Source organism: Carassius auratus, chromosome 17 (genome assembly GCF_003368295.1).
Source record: "Carassius auratus strain Wakin chromosome 17, ASM336829v1, whole genome shotgun sequence".
Classification (NCBI taxonomy): Eukaryota; Metazoa; Chordata; class Actinopteri; order Cypriniformes; family Cyprinidae; genus Carassius; species Carassius auratus.
In genome coordinates, this window is record NC_039259.1 from 10,831,668 (window position 1) to 10,853,434 (window position 21,767).

The 21,767-nt window shown below is 36.1% G+C and overlaps 2 protein-coding genes across 2 annotated transcripts in view; both read left to right on the top strand.

Moving 5' to 3' along the window:
- The window catches only part of LOC113117238 (disks large-associated protein 2-like), a 98,836-nt gene extending 85,529 nt beyond the window's left edge, over nucleotides 1-13,307 (top strand). Inside the window, exons 10-16 of the mRNA XM_026285777.1 lie at nucleotides 2,553-2,705; nucleotides 3,571-3,809; nucleotides 7,471-7,556; nucleotides 7,663-8,117; nucleotides 9,535-9,626; nucleotides 10,518-10,670; nucleotides 10,984-13,307. Coding sequence (XP_026141562.1) covers nucleotides 2,553-2,705; nucleotides 3,571-3,809; nucleotides 7,471-7,556; nucleotides 7,663-8,117; nucleotides 9,535-9,626; nucleotides 10,518-10,670; nucleotides 10,984-11,184 — 1,379 coding nt within the window. The 3' untranslated portion in view covers nucleotides 11,185-13,307. The remainder of the gene's footprint in view (nucleotides 1-2,552; nucleotides 2,706-3,570; nucleotides 3,810-7,470; nucleotides 7,557-7,662; nucleotides 8,118-9,534; nucleotides 9,627-10,517; nucleotides 10,671-10,983) is intronic.
- Nucleotides 13,308-15,220: 1,913 nt separating this feature from the next.
- On the top strand, nucleotides 15,221-20,900 carry LOC113117241 (protein CLN8). The gene is made up of 4 exons (XM_026285780.1): nucleotides 15,221-15,379; nucleotides 15,936-16,200; nucleotides 16,963-17,322; nucleotides 18,060-20,900. The coding sequence occupies exons 2-4, from the start codon at nucleotides 16,063-16,065 to the stop codon at nucleotides 18,378-18,380; spliced, it is 819 nt and encodes a 272-aa protein (XP_026141565.1). The 5' UTR covers nucleotides 15,221-15,379; nucleotides 15,936-16,062; the 3' UTR covers nucleotides 18,381-20,900.
- Nucleotides 20,901-21,767: the final 867 nt, after the last annotated feature.

The window sequence follows — 21,767 nt, forward strand, 5'->3', positions numbered from 1 at the left end:
GGTCTTAAATTCTGAGAACACTACTTTTTATGCTTCTGTTATGCATTTATTAATTTATTATTATGACAACTGGAGGAAATTTTTTTTAATTTGAAAATATCCTAGTACATGGATTTCCCTCTTTTAATTTAATGGCAGTGACACTCAAGCCACATAAACTTTTCAATTGAACCAAGAGCATCTAAAGAGTCACATGATCAATGCCACAAATGTACTTATTTCATCAGTGACCTAGAAATAGTGTAGAATCTGAAATAGTTTTTGTTTTTCATTCCATAGCATTTCTTTTTTTCCCAAACCTTCTTATTCTTTCCAGGCTGAAATTAGACTTTCAGATTTTTTTTCAGATTTACTTTTTACTGTTAGACCTCAGTACTTCAACATGTTACTCAAAAACTATACTGCATTACAAACACAGTTAGTAATTTCATTTGGTTCACTGTATGCCATAATAGATCCCATACAGAGATCATCCTTTTTTTCACTTTTGATTATTGTGACCTTCAAACTTTTGAAAATTGTACACTAAAGCCGCGTTTCCACCGCAGGAACTTTACCCAGGAACTAGGGACTTGGTCCGGTACTTGGTGTGTTTCCACCGCAGGAACCAGGAACTAAATAAAAGTTCCCGGTAAAAAAAATGCCCCCCAGAAAGTCCCTGCTGGCGAGGTGGTACTTTTTTAAAGTTCAGGAACTTTCGGGGGCGGGACTTTGGCGCTAAACATTCTGATTGGTTGAGTTCACGCAGCATTGGTTGATTTCAACCACCATTTATTCGGATCAACATTTTCAAAATATTACTGTTATTGTGTCATGAAATGTAATTTTAAAAGTATTTCAGGCGAGAATGTAGTTGTTTGAAACTCAAATCTGTTGTTTATTTATAAAGACAGCGCCTATTTAAAAATGTGTTTCGCCGATCTCGTAGACGGTGAGCTCCACTCGATCAGCGGGAGCTCAGTCCTCATGTATCCGCAGAGAGCAGCCTCTCCTGGGATAGACTTTCTGATATGTGCCGCTGGCTCTGATGTGTCTTTAGTGGTTAAACATAAAATATAATTCAGCTGCGGGGTAAATCTAACAGGTTTTCTTTGGTCTGTATTCAATTTATCTATATGTTAAAATGAAAATAAAAAGGCAAGTCTATATAATATTTCTTTCATTGTAATGGCTGTATATAACGTTACAATAATCCCTGAACTAAGTACATTTCTACAGCTGTTATTATGTTTAAATGAAAATGAAAGGAGGCAGTGGTATTTTATATCCTATTTCGTTTTATTGTAAATATACTGAGGGGAAAATTGCAGTAGCCAAAGCAATCTGAGTTCACGCAGCATTGGTTGAGTTCAACCACCATTTATTCGGATAATTTTCAAATATTACTGTTATTGTGTCATGAAATGTAATTTTAAAAGTATTTCAGGCGAGAAGTAGTTGTTTAAAACTCAAATCTATGGTTTATTTATAAAGATCATGCCTATTTAAAAAATGTGTTTCGCCGATCTCGTAGACGGTGAGCTCCACTCAATCAGCGGGAGCTCAGTCCTCATGTATCCGCAGAGAGCAGCCTCATCTCGGATAGATCTTCTGATATGTGCCGCTGGCTCTGATGTGTCTTTAGTGGTTAAACATAACATATAATTCAGCTGCGGGGTAAATCTAACAGGTTTTCTTTGGTCTGTATTCAATTTATCTATATGTTAAAATGAAAAGAAAAAAGGCAAATTTATATAATATTTCGTTTCATTGTAATGGCTGCATATACACATTTCCCTGAACTAAGTACATTTCTGCAGCTGTTATTATGCTTAAATGAAAACGAAAGGAGACAGTGGTATTTGATATCATATTTCGTTTTATTGTAAATATACAGTAAGGAAAATTGCAGTAGCCATGACGAGCAGACTGAAGTTATCAAGTACGCTGCTGTTTATAGATTTACCAGACTTGCGTCGTCGCGGATATCACACTCCTGAGACGAATGCACAAAGTCTGAACCAACTACCGAGGATGCACGTCCAAAATCAGCTTACTTTTTAAAAAAAATTTTTTATCAGCGGTACTTTGTATTGAGAAACGCGCGCAGACCTACGTCACCAGTCTATTTGCCTAATCTACCCGGTACTTTACACCGCGGTGGAAACGCAGAAAGCAACAGGTCTGGGGGGAAAAAAGTTCCTGGGAAAAAAAGTTCCTGGTACAAATGTTCCGGGTAATTTCGGTGGAAACGCGGCATAAATTAGAAGACACATGCATTTATCTGCCTGGTCCAGCTGTGTGGATTAGAGCAGGAAGAGATCTGTGGATAACCTTTTGCTCATCAGAATGCATGGCAGGCTTCACAATCTGTTTACAAGAACATCAGGGCACTAGTTCACACTCCCATTCTCCTTTATTAATGAAGAGAAAGTTTGTATAGAAAATTTATTTTTTACTCATTTTTGACATGTTTGTTCATTTTGTATGAGTAATCGGAAACCAAGTGTTTCCACTACATGTCCCTCTACCAGAGATATTTGACACTAAACCTCTCCCTCTCTGTCTAACAGCAGTCACCTACACACCCAGTACACCCACCTATAAGAGGACCCCTCCACCCGTGCCCCCTCGTTCCACCTCCAAACCCCTCATCTCCATCACAGCGCAGAGCAGCACAGAGTCCACGCAGGACGCCTACCACGAGGGACAGCTGGCCAGAGGGGGTATGTAAACCAGAGTTATTATAGTAACATAAATTATACTGTATATTTATTATTTAAACTATTATTGTACTTATTCATATTTTGAATTCACTTTTTTCATGTTTTTGTTTTAATTTGTACTTATAGTATTTTTGTTATGTTTTTGTCATTTTTTTTATTTTATCTTTATTTTATAGCTTTAATTCATTTTTATTTCAGTTTTAGTTTTACTCATTTTAGTGCTTATTTATTAGGGTTAGCTACCAAAGCGACATGTTTCAAGTTTAAGTCTTCATCTGTTATATTTCTATTTTATTTCAGCTTTATTTATATTACAAAAAACTAAATGAACAGTTAATTATAATTAATTTAGTAGTTAACAATAATAACACTGCTTTAAACTAAATATTATATACTTCTGACTATGAAAACAATTATAGAACATCCCTGATTCAATACTTAAGTTAAGTCGACTACATTTGTGGTGTCACATTGATCACCACTACCAAATATTTCACTTATACCTGGTTTTCTTAAAAAAAAAAAAAAAGAGCTGTCTGAGCTGTAAAGTTGTAGCTTTAGTCATTTTAGGTACTTATCCTTTATGTTATAATGCCAACAAAGCTGTAAATTTAAATGTAACTTTACACAACAGAGGCTGAGCAATTTTCTTAATATTATAATCATGTTAACATGCAATCAGTTTTTAAAAGAAAAGTAGGGACAGGTCAAAATACATTTTTGTGGTAATCAACATTGTGTCTCAAGTGCCGTTGATTAAAACAGATTTCCGTAATCCTGAACATTGCGTTATTCACAACCTCAGTCAGTGTGTCCTTATTTGTCCTTAAAATGACACCGGCTTCTCTTAATGCTTTTCTTACAGGCATCTGGGGTTCTGATGGATTGAGTCTGAGTTTGGGTCGAGCGCTTTATAACTCCACTGACAGTTTGGACAGCGCTAAGGCCGTCACTATTGCCATGGAAGCGGCTGCCATGGCGATGGCAGGAAAGAGACACCCCTCCACAGACAGCCATAGCTCAGTAATGACCTGTGATAAAGCTGTGCTGGTGTCCAAAGCAGAGGAGTACCTAAAAACACCAAGGTCCTCAATAGGAATACAGGTGAAGTGCAAAACAATAGTTTAATCTAAGATCTTTTTATCCCTCAGCACTTAAATGAAGAGTTCATACAGAAGTGTCATTTCTGTCAGCATTTACTCACTGTCATGACATCCCATACCTGTATGATGTTCTTTCTTCAGTGGAAAAATATATTTTAAAGAATGTTTTAACTGTATTTGGCGATAGAATGATTGTCAATGGGGTCCAAAACAACACTGAAATCCAATTGTATGGACAAAAAAACAAACGAAAACTTAAAATACATTTTCAGAGTATCATTCAGAAATTCAGATTGGAACTTTCATTTTTTAGTTCATCTTCAAGATTCAAGATCAAGATTCAAGACTTTTATTCGTCACATACACAATTATATAAAGGATATATAACCAGCAGTTATCAACTGCGTTGTTATAAACTCACTAGTGAGAAATGTTGTGTAGCTTTGAAGCTGCTGTTTTAACTGTTTTACTTATAAATTCATTAGAGCAGTGTTACTATGCACATGTATGTTTCTGTATATATATATATGTGTGTGTGTGTGTGTGTGTGTGTATTATATATGTGTTTTAAAAAAAAAAATCATTTAAAAATACCTTTTCCATGTTTAATATGTGGACAACTATAAGTAAGCCATTTGTAAGGTTCATTTCTTTGAGAAGTCTAGGTGCTCTTATTACATTTCTTTAAGCCTGTCAGCAGCAGCACTAACTCAACCAATGGTGTGGGTTTGGGGGCGTGGCTACCCATTTAGCTGACTTGTGGGAAATGGACAAAGTGTTTGGGGAAACCTGTTAGCAAACCGTCATTAGGCGTTTCTCAATGTCAAGGATCCTTCCTTGACATTGAGAAACACCTATTGTTTCTTCTTCTTCTTCTTATTATGTTTTCTTGCAGCTCTGTTTGAAAACTTCCACTTTGACTAGCTTGAATAAAAATCCACTTCCCTGCGGTTTGAGCTCTTGTCTGTCCGCTGAGAACAAAATATTCATGAACAAAGTGCTGACTAGTGATAAATCCGACCCACAGGCAGTCACACAAACTGAATCTTACCTAACCAAAGCAATGTAGGTTATTTTGGAGCCCAAACACAGAAGTATACACAAACACCTCCAGTCCATGTTGTCATGCTAAAAATAGCTTCCAGTGAGTCATCATACCGCAATCCATTAATTAACATTCAACTCAGGCTTCACTGAATGGGCTCTCCCTCTCTCTCCTTCCCCTTAATCTCCCTCTTTCCCCATCTCCTCTCTTTCGTCCTCCCTCTTGCCAGCAGTTATCTGTCTTTGCCTTGTGAATATCTGTGTTGAGATCATGTCCTAATAATGTTAAATGGGTTTGCCTCTCTCAGCCCTTTAGCGCATCTGTTCTTTATTCATTGTACACACTGACCCCTAGAGGTTATGCACCGGGAGCACAATTAACTGCCAATATGGGTGAATTGAGTCCATAAATATTTATTACCCGTCACGAAACAGAATTTTGCAGCATTATTTTTATTACAAAATATGTTTGCCCTCAAGACTGCAATTATTTAGCTGTTTTTCTTGCACATTAGTGACAAACGGCACAGGTATTTGTCACCGGCTAGCCAAGATGAGCCAGTCTCTATCTTTCGATGAAATGGAATCTGCTACAAAAACAATTAAAAATCACATTTTGGTTTTTTTGGCAGCTTAATGGGAGGAATATACCACAAATGTGTTACCACATAGAGTTGTGGACAAAACACTAGAAATATTTATGGTGGTTTTAGCCTGTTTCTTCCCATTAAGATAAATTGTAGTAGCTGCCTTGGTGTTAAATTTGGTCAAGTGACTTGACATAGCAGCATTTAGTCATCCAATGGTGTAAGTTTGGAGCATTATTACCTGTTTGTATGAAAGAAGCATGAGATTTTATCTGAAATAACACATTAATCGTAACTTTTTTTTCAGCTTGTGCAGAGGGAAAGTGCAGCCTGTTAGATATATGCTGAGGTGCTATAGTTTGTGAGTAGTGTTTGGACAGATTGGATGGAAATCATTCTGTATATTCAAAATTCTAATTTCTTTGACTTGTATCAATTTTGAGATCTGGCAAAATGTGACAGAATGAATGAGGTGGCACACTTTTCACCTGTCACGTTTCCCTGTGATCCATCTAAGGTACTTTTTTGTGTCTATAAAGGAACCCCGAGCCTACTGTAGCTGTAATCCTTATTGACTGACTCGTGTCTGAAGAAACCTCAAACCCTGGCCTTCTTTCTTTCATGCCTGACAGTCTGGCTCACTCAAACCAAATTCCTGTGCTCAGCCTTTCTGCTTCTTGATGTTCTAGCGGTCAGACTGATAGATCAGGGACAGCTGATTTATCTGATCTGTGAAGTGTATCATCATGTTCTGTGATTGTGAGGTGACCCTTCCTCAGCCTGTCCTGCTACAGTGCTTGTGTGTCACACTTTCTTCAGATGGTTTGATGTTCTTAGAAGTGATGGACTCCTCTAAGTGACAGACATCTTTTGTGATACTGAATGATTGATCTTCAGTTCAGTATAACAGTTATTTGAGTTATTACAGAATATATTACAGAATGTATTCCAGAAATAAATTATAACGGCTTTGCTACATATACTTGTGATAGTGATAATTGTAAAAAAATAACAGCTTAACCATTTAAAATAATGCATCACCATTCAAAAATTTAGGATTGTCAAGACTTTTTAATGTTTTTGAGCAAAGTCTCTTATATGCTCACCAAGGTAAAAATTAAGTAAAAGTGTAATATTGTGATTGGGATATTACATTCTAAAATAACTTTCTATTTTAATATATGTTATAAGGTGATTTATTCCAATGATGACATCACACAGAAACATATATAGTATATATAGTACATAGGGTTAGGTTTAGGGTTATCATTATACATTATATATTTTTTATTGTAAATTATGTTTTTAAATACTGGCATAAGTATATATCATAAATTTAAAATGGCAATGCTGGAGTTGTTTAGAGCTGCAGTTGACTTGACTAAACAATATAGTCATTCCAACAAAGTTTCTCGAAAGTTTGACTTATGCATCTCTCATGATTTATTAACTCCAGGCTTGAGTTCCCACAACCTTCCTCAGTGGCTCTTGATCAGACATGGAAGTTTGTTTTTTTGTACTTGGAAAGGACATTTTCACTAAAACTATAATGAAAACTTCTTGTTTATTAGGCCAGATCACATAGTGAATACAGTTATTAAAACATGAGCTTCTCTTCCTCTTTTTGAAATATTTGAATAGCACATTGTATATTATTTATTAAGCTACTTGTGGACTAGACACTGTGGGTACTTTTTATTTTTTGGCTCTCTCTTCTTTAGACTCAGCCTGGTAGATCACACTGAACTTTTATCCCTCTCTTGAAAATTCAGAATTGAAAATTTGATGTAAACTTTGAAATAAGTTTTAGTATTTTGAGGTGAAAAAGTCTGACATGTAAATGTTGAAATAAACAGGAGTTTGGGAATTAAAAGGTTATGCTGTAACACAAAGAAATATTAACAATTATTTAATATTAAACAATTTCTAAATCACTATTGTGATTCTAATTATATAATTAGAAATTATGTAAGTATTGGAATTATGTACATGGTCAGAAATCATCAGTAAAACTCTGTGTTGTCATTGCAGGTGGAAGCAGCGACTGATTCTGAGTGTGAAAGCAAAGGCTCTCGAGAGTATCATTCTATTGGGATTCAAGTGGAAGACGAGAGACGGTAAATACCCAGCAACTCTGTATGTGTGAAGAACTTGTGAGGTGCGATCTGCTGAAGTATTGAGTGTGAGTGTGAAATGTTGTTGGGCTTTCTCTCTCTATTACAGACAGGGCCGGTTTAAGCGGTCCAACAGTGTCACGGCCGCCGTTCAAGCCGATCTGGAGTTGGAGGGTTTTCCTTTAATGGAGGACAAAGGTCTTCAGTTTGGAGGAGGTTTCCACCGTCACAGCGAGCCCAGCACCCCTACACAGTATGGTGCCGTTCGGACGGTCCGTACCCAGGGTCTCTTCAGCTACCGTGAGGACTACCGCACCCCTACGGAGCCCCAGAGTCCCCAGCGAAGCCCCGAACCCTGGCTGGAGCCCTCGCCACGGGAACCCATCGCCACCGTGGCAGTTACAGTGACGCCACCCCAACCAACGGATTCGGGAAGAGTCTCGCCCTCATGCAGGAGGGACGGAAGCTGGTTCATGCAATTGCTGCACACAGAGACAAAAAAGATGGAGGGATGGTGCAAAGAGCTGGAGGGAGAGGCGGAAGAGAACGATCTGTCAGAGGAAAGTGAGTTAATAGAGCTCCGGTTTCACAAGCCGTTAAATCTTTATATTATAATAATTGTTTGGTGGAGAGTTTGGCTCCAGGTTTCAAAGAATCCAAAGAACTGTCACATTTAACGGTGAAACGCTCACAGAGCTCCAGGTTATTAGAGGCTCGTGCTGAGAGTGCTGCCATGTGAGCAATCACGTCTGTCAACATCTCCATGGCAAAGAGCTCATAGGCTCTCTACAACAGACTGAAGGAGATAATGCACAGAAATTGAAGTATGAAAGTGTGAATTGCTGTGGAGCTTATGAGAATATGATAATGACCAAATTCACATACTTTCAGATTATATACTGAATTTGATGGAGATCTTGCTTCTTGACAGTCACATATGACATACTGCATCTGCCATGTTGCTTTTGTTCTTTGAGCCAGCTGAAAAAGCTGGTTTGCTGGTCTTAGATGGTGTTCTAGCTTGAATTTCACTGGATGGCCAACTAGTCCTGAGCAGCTGAAAAGTACCTCAGATGCTTATAAAATCAGACTGCAAGTACAACTAACACCAACAAGCTAGGTTAAGCTGAAGAACCGTGAAGAACATTACCTTGGCTATTAAGTGCAGTTTCACCAAAATAACCAAGTTTCTTGGTACCTACAGCACTTAAACTTCAAAAGAGCTGATATATGGAATATCAAAGCGTCCACACTTAATAATCTCATCAGATCTAGTATGTCATTCAAATGTTGGGCCAGAAAGATTTTTTTATTTTGCTTTTTAAAGAATTCTCTTTTGCTCACCAATTTGTTTGATAAAATATGGTAAAAACAGCAATATTGTGAAATATTAATACAATTTAAAATACTACAGTTTTTATTTTTTTATTTACATAATTTATTCCTGTGGTTCAAAGCTGAATTTTCAAAATCCATTACAAGTCTTCAGTGTCACATGATCCTTCAAAAATAATTCTAATATTCAGATTTGGAGCTCAAATTTTAGTGTTGAAAATTGTTGTGTTGTTAACATTTGGTAAAAATGTTTGGTAGAATGGTAGAAACCATCAGAAACAAATATAAATCTTTTGTAACATTATAATTGACTTTATTCTCACTTTTGAGCAATTTAATTCATCCTTGCTGAATTAAATTTATTTCTATGAAGAACAAAATCTTACTGACCCGAACTTTTGAATGGCAGTGTACATCATCCATATTGTTCACCTACATTAATACTGAGTATTTGGTAATTTTAATGATTTCACATACTGTTTGTAGCAGAAACATCTGCATGTTCGTGTGCAAATCCATAGGTATGTGAGTATACAGACACTTCATGAACTGCATAGACAGTTAAATATGTACTGTATAAACTTGTGAGTTTAATTGCTTCCGTGGTTATTAAATATTTATTTCTCTTTCCTTGTTTGCGTGTTAGTCCTAGGCAAGATCCGGAGTGCTGTAGGAAGCGCACAGCTCCTGATGTCCCAGAAATTCCAGCAATTTTATTGGCTTTGCCAGCAGAATCTAGTAAGCAACATCATATGCAGTTTGCGCATGAGTATGTGTGTTCTATTTATGTTACTGTGCTAAGCTTTGTTGTACTCACAGTAGCTCTTCCCCCAATGCACTGCCACGCTTTCATAGTTGTTGTCTATGCTGGAGTAATTGTGGTGTAGTTGATGCCCTTTTGTTCCGCTGTCACATTCTTTAAATATGATACACAGCAGCACATCAGCTGATCTGAGCCAGGCATACAGAGAACGACTAAGAAATGACCAAGTACTGTGGCATGCACAATAGAGCGTTTTTTTTTTTTTTTTTTTTTTTTTTTTTTTTTTAGTAAACAACCCAAATCCTCATGAATAAAATACTCATCTGTTCAATAGCAAAACACTCACAATGGGAATCTGGCCACATACAGATTCATGAAATAACAACAAATGATAAAAATATCGTTATTGCATCAAATAAAAATGATTACACTTTAAGCTCTTACAGTCTTCAGCTGGCCACATTTATAAAGATGTGTAACCTGTGGAGGAAATTAAATGTGGTGGAATTCAATTCATGACTAACACTGTAAATAGCTAAATCACTGGTTGCCAAATTAATAGACTTTTTTTAATCTATGGTAAAAATAAAGTTATCATTTAAAATATTTTATGTATTTTTTTGTTTATTATTTTTCATTTGAGTTAATGTAGAATTCATACATGTATGCAAGCCACATTCCCACTGTCCACTGGCATTTTTAACTAAAGTAAAGAGAGAAAAAAAGCATTTAAATGCTTTAAATGCAGTTTTAATGTAACATTTTTTTCTTCAGTTTCATATTATTTATGGTTATATTTGACAATATTTAAAAAATAAATGTAAATTTTTAGAGTGTAGTGTTCTAAATGCTCGTTTGTGTTGCAGGACCCCAGTGCCATGCCTCGGCCCACCTCTCAGGACCTGGCCGGGTTCTGGGATCTGCTGCAGCTCTCCATTGATGATGTAACGTCCAAATTCAACGAGTTGCAAAAGATTAAATCCAACAATTGGAGGCTTATTGAAAGTCCTGTAAAGAAGGTGAGAGCTGATTTTTAATGTTCGTATTTGTCAACAAACTGAATTTGATGCTCCAGACTCTACTCATAAAATAACTAATTTTTACACTTACAGTACATATCCACTACCATTCAAAAGTTTGGGGTCATTAGGATTTTTTAAAGAAATTAATACAGTAAAGACATTTATAATGCTGTAAAAAATATCTGTTCTTTTGAACTTTCTGTTCTTCAGAGAATCCTGAAAATATATTGATCATAGTTCCCACAAAAATGTTTGCCATCACAAGGATAAATTACATATGTTGTTTGTATATTATTTGTCATGGTTCCAGCTCCCGCCGGCAGTACCAAAGAAGACATTGCGTAAGAGTATGACGAGGGAAAAATCTTTGGATCTCCCTGACCGTCAGAGACAGGAGGCACGACGACGCCTCATGGCGGCCAAACGCGCAGCATCATTCCGTCAAAACTCAGCGTCGGAGCGGGCTGACAGCATTGAGATCTATATACCAGAGGCCCAAACACGGCTCTGAGAGTCACAGGGAACACCTTCATCACACCATCACCATCATCACTCTCAGTGACAGAGCCAGTTCAAAATACATTCATCAAATGAATCATCAGAAACAAGAGTTTTATTACTGTCAGAAGTCTCAAAAAAGGTTTTGTACCTTTCATAACTGCCTGCAACATCCATATGAAGTTTTCCCTGTTTAGGGAGAGACACTTCACCAAAACTGCACAACATATCGCAATTGTAGGCCCACATGACAATGACGTTGCCTGACGAAACAAAACTTTACATATACGCTGATAATATGATCTCTTTGTGAGTGTCTATATGACATCCATTTAGCACTTTCAAAATGGAAAAATTGACACTTTTTGAGGCCTCAAATTGAAAGAATTCTTTTGATTTGATTAAATTCAGAAACCTGAAGAAAAGTCTTTATTTCCTGTTCCATCTGGTTCCATTCGTTCAAGTTCTGTAGCTTTGTATTTCCGTTCTTGTTTCATTTCACTCTCTCTCTCTCTTTTCATCTTAGTGTTTCTGTTGTTCTCTCTCTCTGTCTCTCTCCCCAGTGAAGTTCATAGTATTTTTCTCATGAACTCTCTTGTGAGCATTTATGTAAGTGCCAGTGCTGAAATACCTCAATCATACATTCTAGACTGAAGCCGTTGGCCAGAGCAGACAGTCACAGTCTTCTAAAAAAAAAAAAAAACACATAAAAACTCAGCCTGAGGGTTTACATTGCTGGATTGAAGATCAGTTTTTATTATTCACCTACTTACTGAAATCCAATATCGAGCTGTCACACTACTTCATACTTGATATTTATGGTTTATGTCGTTTTAGAGGAATTACTGTAGGTTTTTGGGTGCAACCTAAATTCAACAATGTGAAGGTTCAAAAAGGCATTTTTGCACTTTCTTCTTCTAAATGTATGTTTGTATGTATTTCCAAGGGAAATGAAGTTCTAAAAGATATTGTTGCAGTTGAATTGCAAGGTTTTCTGTGATTTATAGATTTATCATTTCATGTCTCTGAATCAGCCTTATAGTCATTTATCAGTTTATATTTATTTTTATTGAACCATTTTCCACTCCATCTGCTGTTATCAAGCATCTGGCCCATGTTCTTTGCAAAAAAAACCCTGCTTTTTATGTCTTTTCTGTGTATATTGACAAAGAAAATCAATGACTTTGTCTCGACTGAAAGCAGAAATCGAGCGTTCCCATTATTATCTAGATGACTTGGCGGTGGGTGATAGATGTGATAGACACATCTGTGAGAATGTGCAGAATGCTTTAACTGTATAATCAAAGTAGAACTGTTCCTGAATCTATTTGATGACGTTTGTCCAAACAGGCGACTGCAGTACACAGGGTGGTTGATCATATTAGAATATCAAAACCAAAAGTGGACAGTGCCAGTGTTGCTTAGGATTGTTATACAATCATTGAATTTGTTGGCTTTGTTCAGAATATATTACTAAAGAGACCCACTTCCTGTTCCTGAGAGAGATTTCAGCTCTAACACTTCAGATAAAAGAGTTTGATGTTCTGTTAACACGACGCATAAATGCATGACCACTTAGTGACTCACAGTGTCAATGCTGACAGCCTCAAAAACTTTCACAAATACCATATTATTTAAAAATACCATATTTTAGCCACTATATATCATTACAGTCATCCTCTGTCTTTCATATAAGCTTCCATTTCATTTCAAAAGTCAACCTATTTCCCCTCTTGAGATGGCCTTGTTTTTGCTTCTGCGTCATAGAAGTAGAGAGGAGGCCAGAGATTAGAGGAGATTAGTTTTATCACTTCCACTCAACTTCCTTAGAGCTTTATATTCTCAATTTCCGTTGTGAGATGACCTTGAGAAGAGCTTGTCGTAGGAAGCAAATATTTTCTTTTAATTTCCCTGTGCTCTGTTTTTTTTTTTGCTTGTTCAAACACAATTACAGCATTTGATCTATGAGAGGCTTGTAATCGATGAAACTGGTTTCAGGCTAGTGAAAAATTCGGGAGTATTTTCTCAAAACACGAGCCAATGCACAGCATTTGTTCTGTAAATTGCACCTAAAGTCAAAATACAGTGTTCTAGCTCTCATTTCACACCATACAGAAGTTTTGATGGATTATTTTGTTGATCATTATTTCGAACAAGTTCTGGACACTTTACAGCTCTGAGTCGTGTCCTTCAGAAATCCACAGGTCATTACTGACACGCGCCTGGCCTTACAAACTAGTCAGACTGTTGAAAAATACACACTTAACTGATGGGTAACATTTTAAAAAAAGGTCTCATTTGTTAATATTAGATAATGCATTGATTTATCTGAACTAACAATGAGCAATATATTTTTTGCAGCATTTATTTTAATTATAATAAGTAGTCATTCATTGTTTGTTCTTGTTAACTTTTGAAACTTTTCTGTAAGTGTTACCAGCTGATTATTTGATATTCATTTTTCATTATGGCAAACTGAATCATTCGATTTAACTGGTCCCCTACATGGTGAGGCGTGTCTGTGATTATGTGGTTCTGCAATGTGGCAGCTGTTCATTCTGATTAACCTGCTCAGTTATCAATATGCAAACGTGCCAGTAATGCAGGCAGTGTTCATGTGCCAAATATGTTTATGTGCCACGTTTGAACCGCTTCTGCTGTTCACAGACCTTCACGCACACTTGCGTCTTTCCCATGCTTCATCATATCATTTCAACATGACACGAGTGTTTCGGTGAGTTGACCTCTAAACAAACATCTGGAAGAACAAATGCTCACCTGCCACCTTTTAGAACAGTGGAATCAGTTATTAAATCTCGATTTGTTTGTATGATTTCCACATTTTTTTCAGCAGGGTTGCACTGGGTGGTACTCTTGTTTAAATATGCTTTCATGAACATCATGTGCATTAACTCTGTCCATATCATATGTACATTTATTTCCATCAAAATAAATCATAAGTCAGTATTTAAAAAAAAATTATAAAAAAATGATTCATTGAAAATGATTAACCCTCTGGACCACATTATTTGAAACCAGCCAGCGGGCCTTTGGAACCGGTGCGGACTGAGATGCCCTGGTTTCGGTTTCTTACAATAGAGAAGCTTCATCTTGGGACTGGATTAATCCTGGAGAGGATTATAAAATTTTAGAAATTAACTAATGAAAAGGTAGTTGTTTAGCCGAGAATATTTTCTTTTATTAAACTGTATATCATATCTATATGAAGGGTGAATATAATACCAAATATTCATTATTTGTACAGAATTATATAAATATAAATAGTTATATATAAATATATATATATTATAATATAAATACATAACTGATCCTTTGTTGAAGCAAAACTCTTTTTCTGCTCTTCCTTATTGGTTGAGTTTATTTATTTATTTATTTGGGTGGCATGCACCTTTTTGATGCTGAATGTGGGTTTCCCTGCTTTCCTGCTCCAAATCACTTTTTTTGAATGTTGTTTATTATTAAACTTATCAGTTTTGCCTATTTTTTATGTATTCATGAAATGTTTAAATTGTGTTATGAATTTGTGTTACAAATTTGAACCTTTTTGTTTAGGCTTATCTAGACTATTTGTGTTTCTTTTCATGACTTAATTATTGCTATGATCATATATTGTAAATAATCCAGTCATTAAAATTTTTGAAGGAAATTAGATATTTGGATTGTATTGATTGAGTTAACTCAACATGCACGACATTGACAACACGGTTATAACTTTTCCCAGCTGTCTCGCAACCTCTTTACCCTAATCTGAGGACATTTTTGTAATCTTCCAAATATTTTTTTTTTTGGGGGGGGGGGTTATGTGTAGTCTAATTCACAATGGAAAATAAAATATGTTATTAAAATGAAATTTACTGCTATACCCTTTAAATTCTACTTCCTACAGTACATAAATTCTATGTTCTAATCTACATCATCTAACATAAAATATATTTATTGACGCTTCTGGATACTGCCAGCAGAGGGACACAGAGTCACGTTTATAAATTAGCCTGGTCATGTGATGAAGTCACGTGGTGTCTGTAGGTCTTCTTTATTTGTAACTGTTCACTTGTTCGCGACCGGTGAAGGAATGTGGGCTGTCATTGTCGAGTTCACATCAAAATACAGTGATTAACAGTTTAGGTCTTTAATACGCAGAAAGTAATGAGGGATGTGTTTCGAGACCGTCATTTCGTCTACAAGAGGTAAGAACAATTACAAACAATGACACTAAGTTACGTCCCCTTGGAATTGTAAGGTTCTATCTGCATTCCGAGTAGTTTTGAGATATTGAGCTTCAAAGCTTTTGCATTCCATTCGTCTGTGTACATAGAACCTTATTGTTTTTCAAATAAAAATCCCATAATGTATACAACATAAAAAAATCTATCACATAATGTAAATAAGTTATCAACGAATAACAGTATTGGAATAACTCAATTTTGACAGAAATGTCAGATAGAACCTTATATTTTATATTATAAAATTATATTTTAGTCTAAAAGAAAAACTAAGCAGAGACTTTTAACTGACTTGTAGGCTAATTATATTTTTTATAGTAACGTTACTAGTAAACGAAGTAGAACGCATAAATCTGACTGAGCATATGAATGATGTGATAAAGATTAGTTTTATTTTTTACTACTATTTAAGGTCAGAATTGTAGTAAAGTAAAGGCAGTGTATTTTCTCAGTGACTAATGCAGATAAATAGGTCTTGGGGTGTGTCTGTGGAAAATAATGTGTGTCTTTCTCGTTCTAGACTGGTATTTTTTTTCTGGGAACTGACTGTGGCATATTACCAAAGTATGATGCAGTCTGACATTTGTACGGAGATTTGAGCAGTGTCCTCCCAGCCAAATAATTCAGCACTGTCCTCAGGTCACAACATGGAGTACTCCTCCCAGGAAATTCAGCTGACAATCATCGGCCTGGGCTTCTTCTTCTACGCCTTTATCTTCCTCCTCTCTCACATCCTGTCTAGCCTGCTGTTTCACACCTACCGCTCACTGTCAGCCAAAGAAATGGTGCAAATTAATATGGTTGATTTTTGAAAGATTGTTTTTTTTAAAAGGAATTGTTCACCCAAATATAAACATTTGCTCAAAATCCACTCGTTCTCTGGCCATCCAAGACATAAATAAGTTTGTTTCTTCATCAGAACAGATTAGGAGAAATGTAACATATCATTTGCTCACCAAAGGATCCACTGAAGTGAATGGGTGTCGTCAGATTGAGAGTCCAAACAGCTGATTAAAAACATCACTATAATCCATAAGACTCCAGTCTATCAATTAATGTCCTTTGAAGCAAAAAGGCTGTGTTTGTAAAAACAGAAAAAAAAACTATTTAATTTTCAAGGTGATGTCCATAATCCATAAAAATGCTTTATCCAATGAAAAAGTTTATCCCCCGTTGTCATTACACATCCGACTCCACTGACTTATTTATTTAACTGTTTTGGACTGTTTTCGCTTGTAAATTGTGCGTGATCTGTGCATATTTCACATTAATTGATGGACTGGAGTTGTGTTGATTAGCCTACTTGTGGATTATTGTGATGATTGTATCAGCTTTTTAGACGGCACCCATTCACAGAAGAGGGTTTATTGGTGTAATAGCTATGCACATTTCTCCAAATCTGTTTTGATAAAGAGAAACAAACTCATCTACATTTTGACTGGCCTGAGAATAGATATATTTTTGCATTAACTGTTCCTTTAATATGACATTGTGACTTTTGTGTCTAGATCATTTCCTTACATTAAGATGTTTATCTTTGCTTCAAGGTCTTCTGGGATTTGGCTGCGACAAGGGCTGTGTTTGGCATCCAGAGCACGGTGGCAGGGCTTCGGGCGCTTATGGAGGAATCTGCTGTCTACTCTGAAAAGATTCTCGGGCAGGAGAACTGGTCATGGTTCAACGTGCTGACCGCTACAGGCTTCTTCTTGTTTGAAAATGTGGCCCTTCATGCATCCAACGTGGCATTCCGGTCTTTCGACTTGCCGTTGGCCATGCATCACTTCTTCGCCCTCGCAGGGTTTGTCGGTGCAGTTGTGTGGAACTGGCTGGGTCATTTCCTCCCTATGGTGACTTTGCTGCTGGAGATGAGCACACCTTTCACCTGCATCTCCTGGATGCTTCTTAAGGTGAGGAGCAAAGGTCTAAGGTACATGTTTTGCTTGAAAACTCAGTTTGTTAGTAAGATTTAGTACAATTAGTTAATAAATAATATATGTACAGGAAATAGCTTTGTAATCAGAGTGGAAAATAAACCATTTGTCTTGTGAGCTTCTGAAACAGCCCTGATTTCTCATCTGCTGGCCAGTTTCACTTCTATTTTGCTATGACAGTTCAACAGCTTATCATGTTTCATATCTGAAAATGAGTATAGTTTTGCAGTTTGTACTCTGTTCTAAGAAAAATTAAATTTTCACTGTTAAGTTTCCTTCATTTAAGGAGCTGTTTTTAAATATTTTAGAATAGTGGATTGATTTAAAATTAAACTTCTAAAAGAAGACATCCACTGCGCTGTGTGTCATATTTTTTGAATGCAAACACCAAAGGTGTTCTGTGGGAATAACCCCTTAGGGGCCATTCACACACAAGGCGTTTCAGCATTCCATTCCACTGCACTGCTTTTCCTTTTTTTAATGAAAACATAGCAGGTGTCATCAATAAATAATTTGTTCAGATCAACTCTTGTCATGCTGGAGCAACAACTTAAATTGTTTGGTTTCATTTGTTTTAGATTTCAGAGATCAGAGCTCAAAAATTGGCCTGCATACAGTCGAAATTGAAATTCCAATTCGCCCTCTGTGTAGCTACATTGAAATAAATAAACCCCTGTTTTGAACTTTATCTCTGACATTCCTTCTTTTCAAAGGCGGGATGGTCTAAGACTTTCTTCTGGAAAGCTAATCAGTGGATGATGATTCACATGTTCCACTGCCGTATGGTTGTGTCCTACTACATGTGGTGGGTGAGTTGGAATCATTGGGAGGAGATGAACACCCACATCCCATTGGTTCAGAGACTGCTGTTCTTCATAGGCCTCTTCCTGCTCACCTTCTTCCTCAACCCCATTTGGACACATAAGAAAACCCTGCAGCTTCTTAATCCTGTGGACTGGAATTTTGACAATAAACCTGCAGCAGAGAATGGACCAATCCAAGACAAGGCTCGACACAAGCCCCATGCCAACTGATGAACGCTAAGATCAAAGCCTTATGGGAAATACAGTCTGGAGAAGATACAGTCTGCTATATGAAGCAGAGAGAAAATATGCAATATTATACAGTTGTGTTTTAGTGAATTTATTTGAAGGCTTAGGTTTAGCACTAACTAGTACTACTTCCTACAACGTTAGCACACACATTGCACAGTTAGTAAAGTGTCTGTATTTGAATCAAGAGTTTACCCAAAAATGTAATCTGTCATTACTCTATTATTTACCCTCAATGTTATCCCAAACCTGAAAGAATTACTGTTTTTGTCAAATAACTGAAATTAAGTGGGGTCCAAAATAATATCTCATGACTTTCATTATATGGACCAAATCATTTATTTTAAAAATACTTATTTACTATTTATTTTAAAATACTTATATATATATATATATATATATTTTTTTTACCTGAAAGCATGTATGTTTGGAATGACATGAGGATGATTAAATGATAACAGAGTTTTCATTTTAGGTGAAGTATCCCTTCAAGCAGTTCTAGCTATATATTTTTGAGCACTTAAAACAATGTCTAGAAGTCTGGTGCATGTTTCAGTGAGACTTCTTTGGGCCTGCAAATATCATGAGATCCGTTTATGCAACTTGCTTTCAACTTCCTGTTTGAGTTGAGTTGGGCGTCCTGAAAGAAGCCTTTCATGTGTTTATGTGTGTTTAGGTGTTTCGGGAGTGGCAGTTTGAGTCATATTTTTCTTTGTACATGGGTCTGTGCAGCACAGCATCTCTCAAGGTGTGAGATCCTTGTCTTTTTCTTACGTTTTTTTTTCTGATAGACTCATATTTGCTAGTTCCAGTAGTTATTTGTCTTGTGATGACGAAAACCCTGACTGCTTCATGCCCAAGCGTGGTCTGTCAACTCAACCACACTCTACTTAACAAAATGCCACTCAGTTTCTATGAAAACTTCAGCTCAAAGCCACCAGACCTGGTTTTAGTTTTAGTTGTATGAAGGATTTGTCTTTTACATATGTTGTGTGTTTTGGTGTTCAATGGCTATAGGCAGTGTTTTGTGAGTTTTTGTGGACGTTTGACTGAACTCTTTGTGTTCTGCATAAATAGGGTTTGTTCTGTCAGAGACTGGCTTATCTCTGTAGAAAGGAATGTGTGTTTGTGTGTGTGTGTGTGTGTGTGTGTGTGTTTGCCAGGGCGGTATAAGGGATGAAAAGTAAGTTGTTTTATTTCACAATATATTGTTTCATTTCAAGGGCTAGATATTGAGTTTGAGTTCCTCTGTGTTTGTGTGTTTGGTTATACTCAGTACTTCTTCTTTTTGTCATACATTATATGCATTCTTTAGAAGCTGAAAACCAAAACAGAAAATTCACATTGAGGCATACAGCATATTTAAAGCATCTATAACAGACAATACAAAACAGTGCCAAATTAACCTGCACATCAATGAACTAATGCTATACTACAGGATATGAATGAAGGAAACCGTACAATGTTGACCTTTGTAACAGTTCAGTGTATTTTGAGTACGACACAGAGACGACACAAAGAGGATGTGTGGTATTATCTGATAGCAACAGGTGGATAAAAGTATGATATAAATATTCATATTTTGTAATGTAATACAAACAAAGGGGCAGTTTAACTGCTGTCATCAGCTGGTAAAATACCCCGGCTTTAGTTGCTCGTGTTTTTCAGTGAGGTTTAAAAAGCCTGTTCTTTCACAGTGTGGCAGACAGAACTGCAGCTTTGTGTCAAGAATTGTGTCACATGTTCAGCAGGTTAGCTTAATGATATTTAAAAAGCTCAAAGATGACATTCTTTAACCTCATGGGTGACAAAAAATTTCACTAACCTTGAAACTATTTTTCTGGGCGGGTTAGTATGCACTTCTATGTATACCAAAACCATGTTTTATTATTTAAACTTATATATTTTTTCCTTTATATTTAATGGTTTATTTCATATAATGAGTTCGAATTATTCCAAACTGTAACAAACTACTGCTTATATTCACACTGTTGTCTTCAGTATATGTCGACTGGAAACCGTTGTATATTTAAATATGAATCGGTGTTATATTGGTGCACATTTCAGCTGAAATTATTACTTGCAGGGAAATGCATGTGTTTAAATTATTTAAAAATCCTGTTGATGCTCTTCTGTAAAATAAGTGTTTATGGTTTTCTACGGGAGGAAAACGAGAGAAGTGCATTACGTTCATGTTCTGCTGTTCTATGGCGACAGATTTGCATTCTTGTTTTTTTCTCTTACAGATGATTTGCAGGACTCTGTACGTTATGGTACCAAATTAGTTTTAAGCGTTTAATCACCACATTGTCTTATCTCCATTGGCAACATGCACGATTTACTGTTGTGAAATGTTGAGAGGAAAAAAAGCAATAAATAAAATAAAATAAAAAAGACTTCAAGTGACGTCAGTGAGAATGCAAGTGCAAGTCTGCAGCCACCTTTCTCATGCTTGTATTTATACCAACGAAAGCGTGCGTACGCAATAAACATTTGCACAAACAATTGCCCAGAGTTATTGCTATATTGTTTTATTGACGGATTGTACAGGTTTGAGTAGCAACGGGCTTCCATAAACTGTATGGCTTCTTCACCTAGCATGCGCATGTGCAATGGTGCTTTTGAATATGGCAAGCCTTTTTTACATTTGAAACTTGGTTTTTACTATCCATAAATATCATTTTGGATAGTTACAATTGTAATTCCAGATATCTATATTGCAATTATGACTCGTCATAATTGTAATTAGGATATCTACAATGTGATTATGACTAGTCATAATATACATTGAAGATATCTACAATATAATTTTGACTAGTCATAATACACATTCCAGATATTTACATTGCTATCACCACTAGTCATAATCTTCGACTGACTTTCACTGAAAAATATTTTCAGATATCTTCAAATTAGTTTTGAATAGTCATAATTCCAATTCTAGATATCTTTAAATATGATTTGCCTAGTGAAAATTCTAATTAGGTATATTTCACATTACAATTTGACTAGAGATAATTCAATAAGAGATGTCTTCAAATGAGTTTTGATTAGTCATAATCCCAATTCAAGATATTTAAAAATTTTATTTGAGTTGTCAAAATACAATTTAAGATAAGTGTAATTCAGAATTTTTCAAGACATCCAAAATACATTTGTAGATATCTGCGATTAATTTATGACTAGTCAAATTACAGCTGTAGATATCTTGAATTGGAATTATGACTATTCAAAACCCATTTAAAGATATCTGCAATTTAATTATAGATATCTCAATCAGATTTTTTTGACTAGGAAGAACAAGTGCAAATAGCCCGCTTCGTTTACACTATTCACCGACCAACTTGGGATAGGGATAGTCAAGACTGA

Coding starts and splice junctions, on each gene's coding strand:
- LOC113117241 (XM_026285780.1), top strand. CDS start 16,063: ATGGAGTACTCCTCCCAGGAAATTCAGCTGACAATCATCGGCCTGGGC. Junction 16,201..16,962: donor CACTGTCAGCCAAAGAAATG/GTGCAAATTAAT, acceptor CTTTGCTTCAAG/GTCTTCTGGGATTTGGCTGC. Junction 17,323..18,059: donor TCTCCTGGATGCTTCTTAAG/GTGAGGAGCAAA, acceptor TTCTTTTCAAAG/GCGGGATGGTCTAAGACTTT.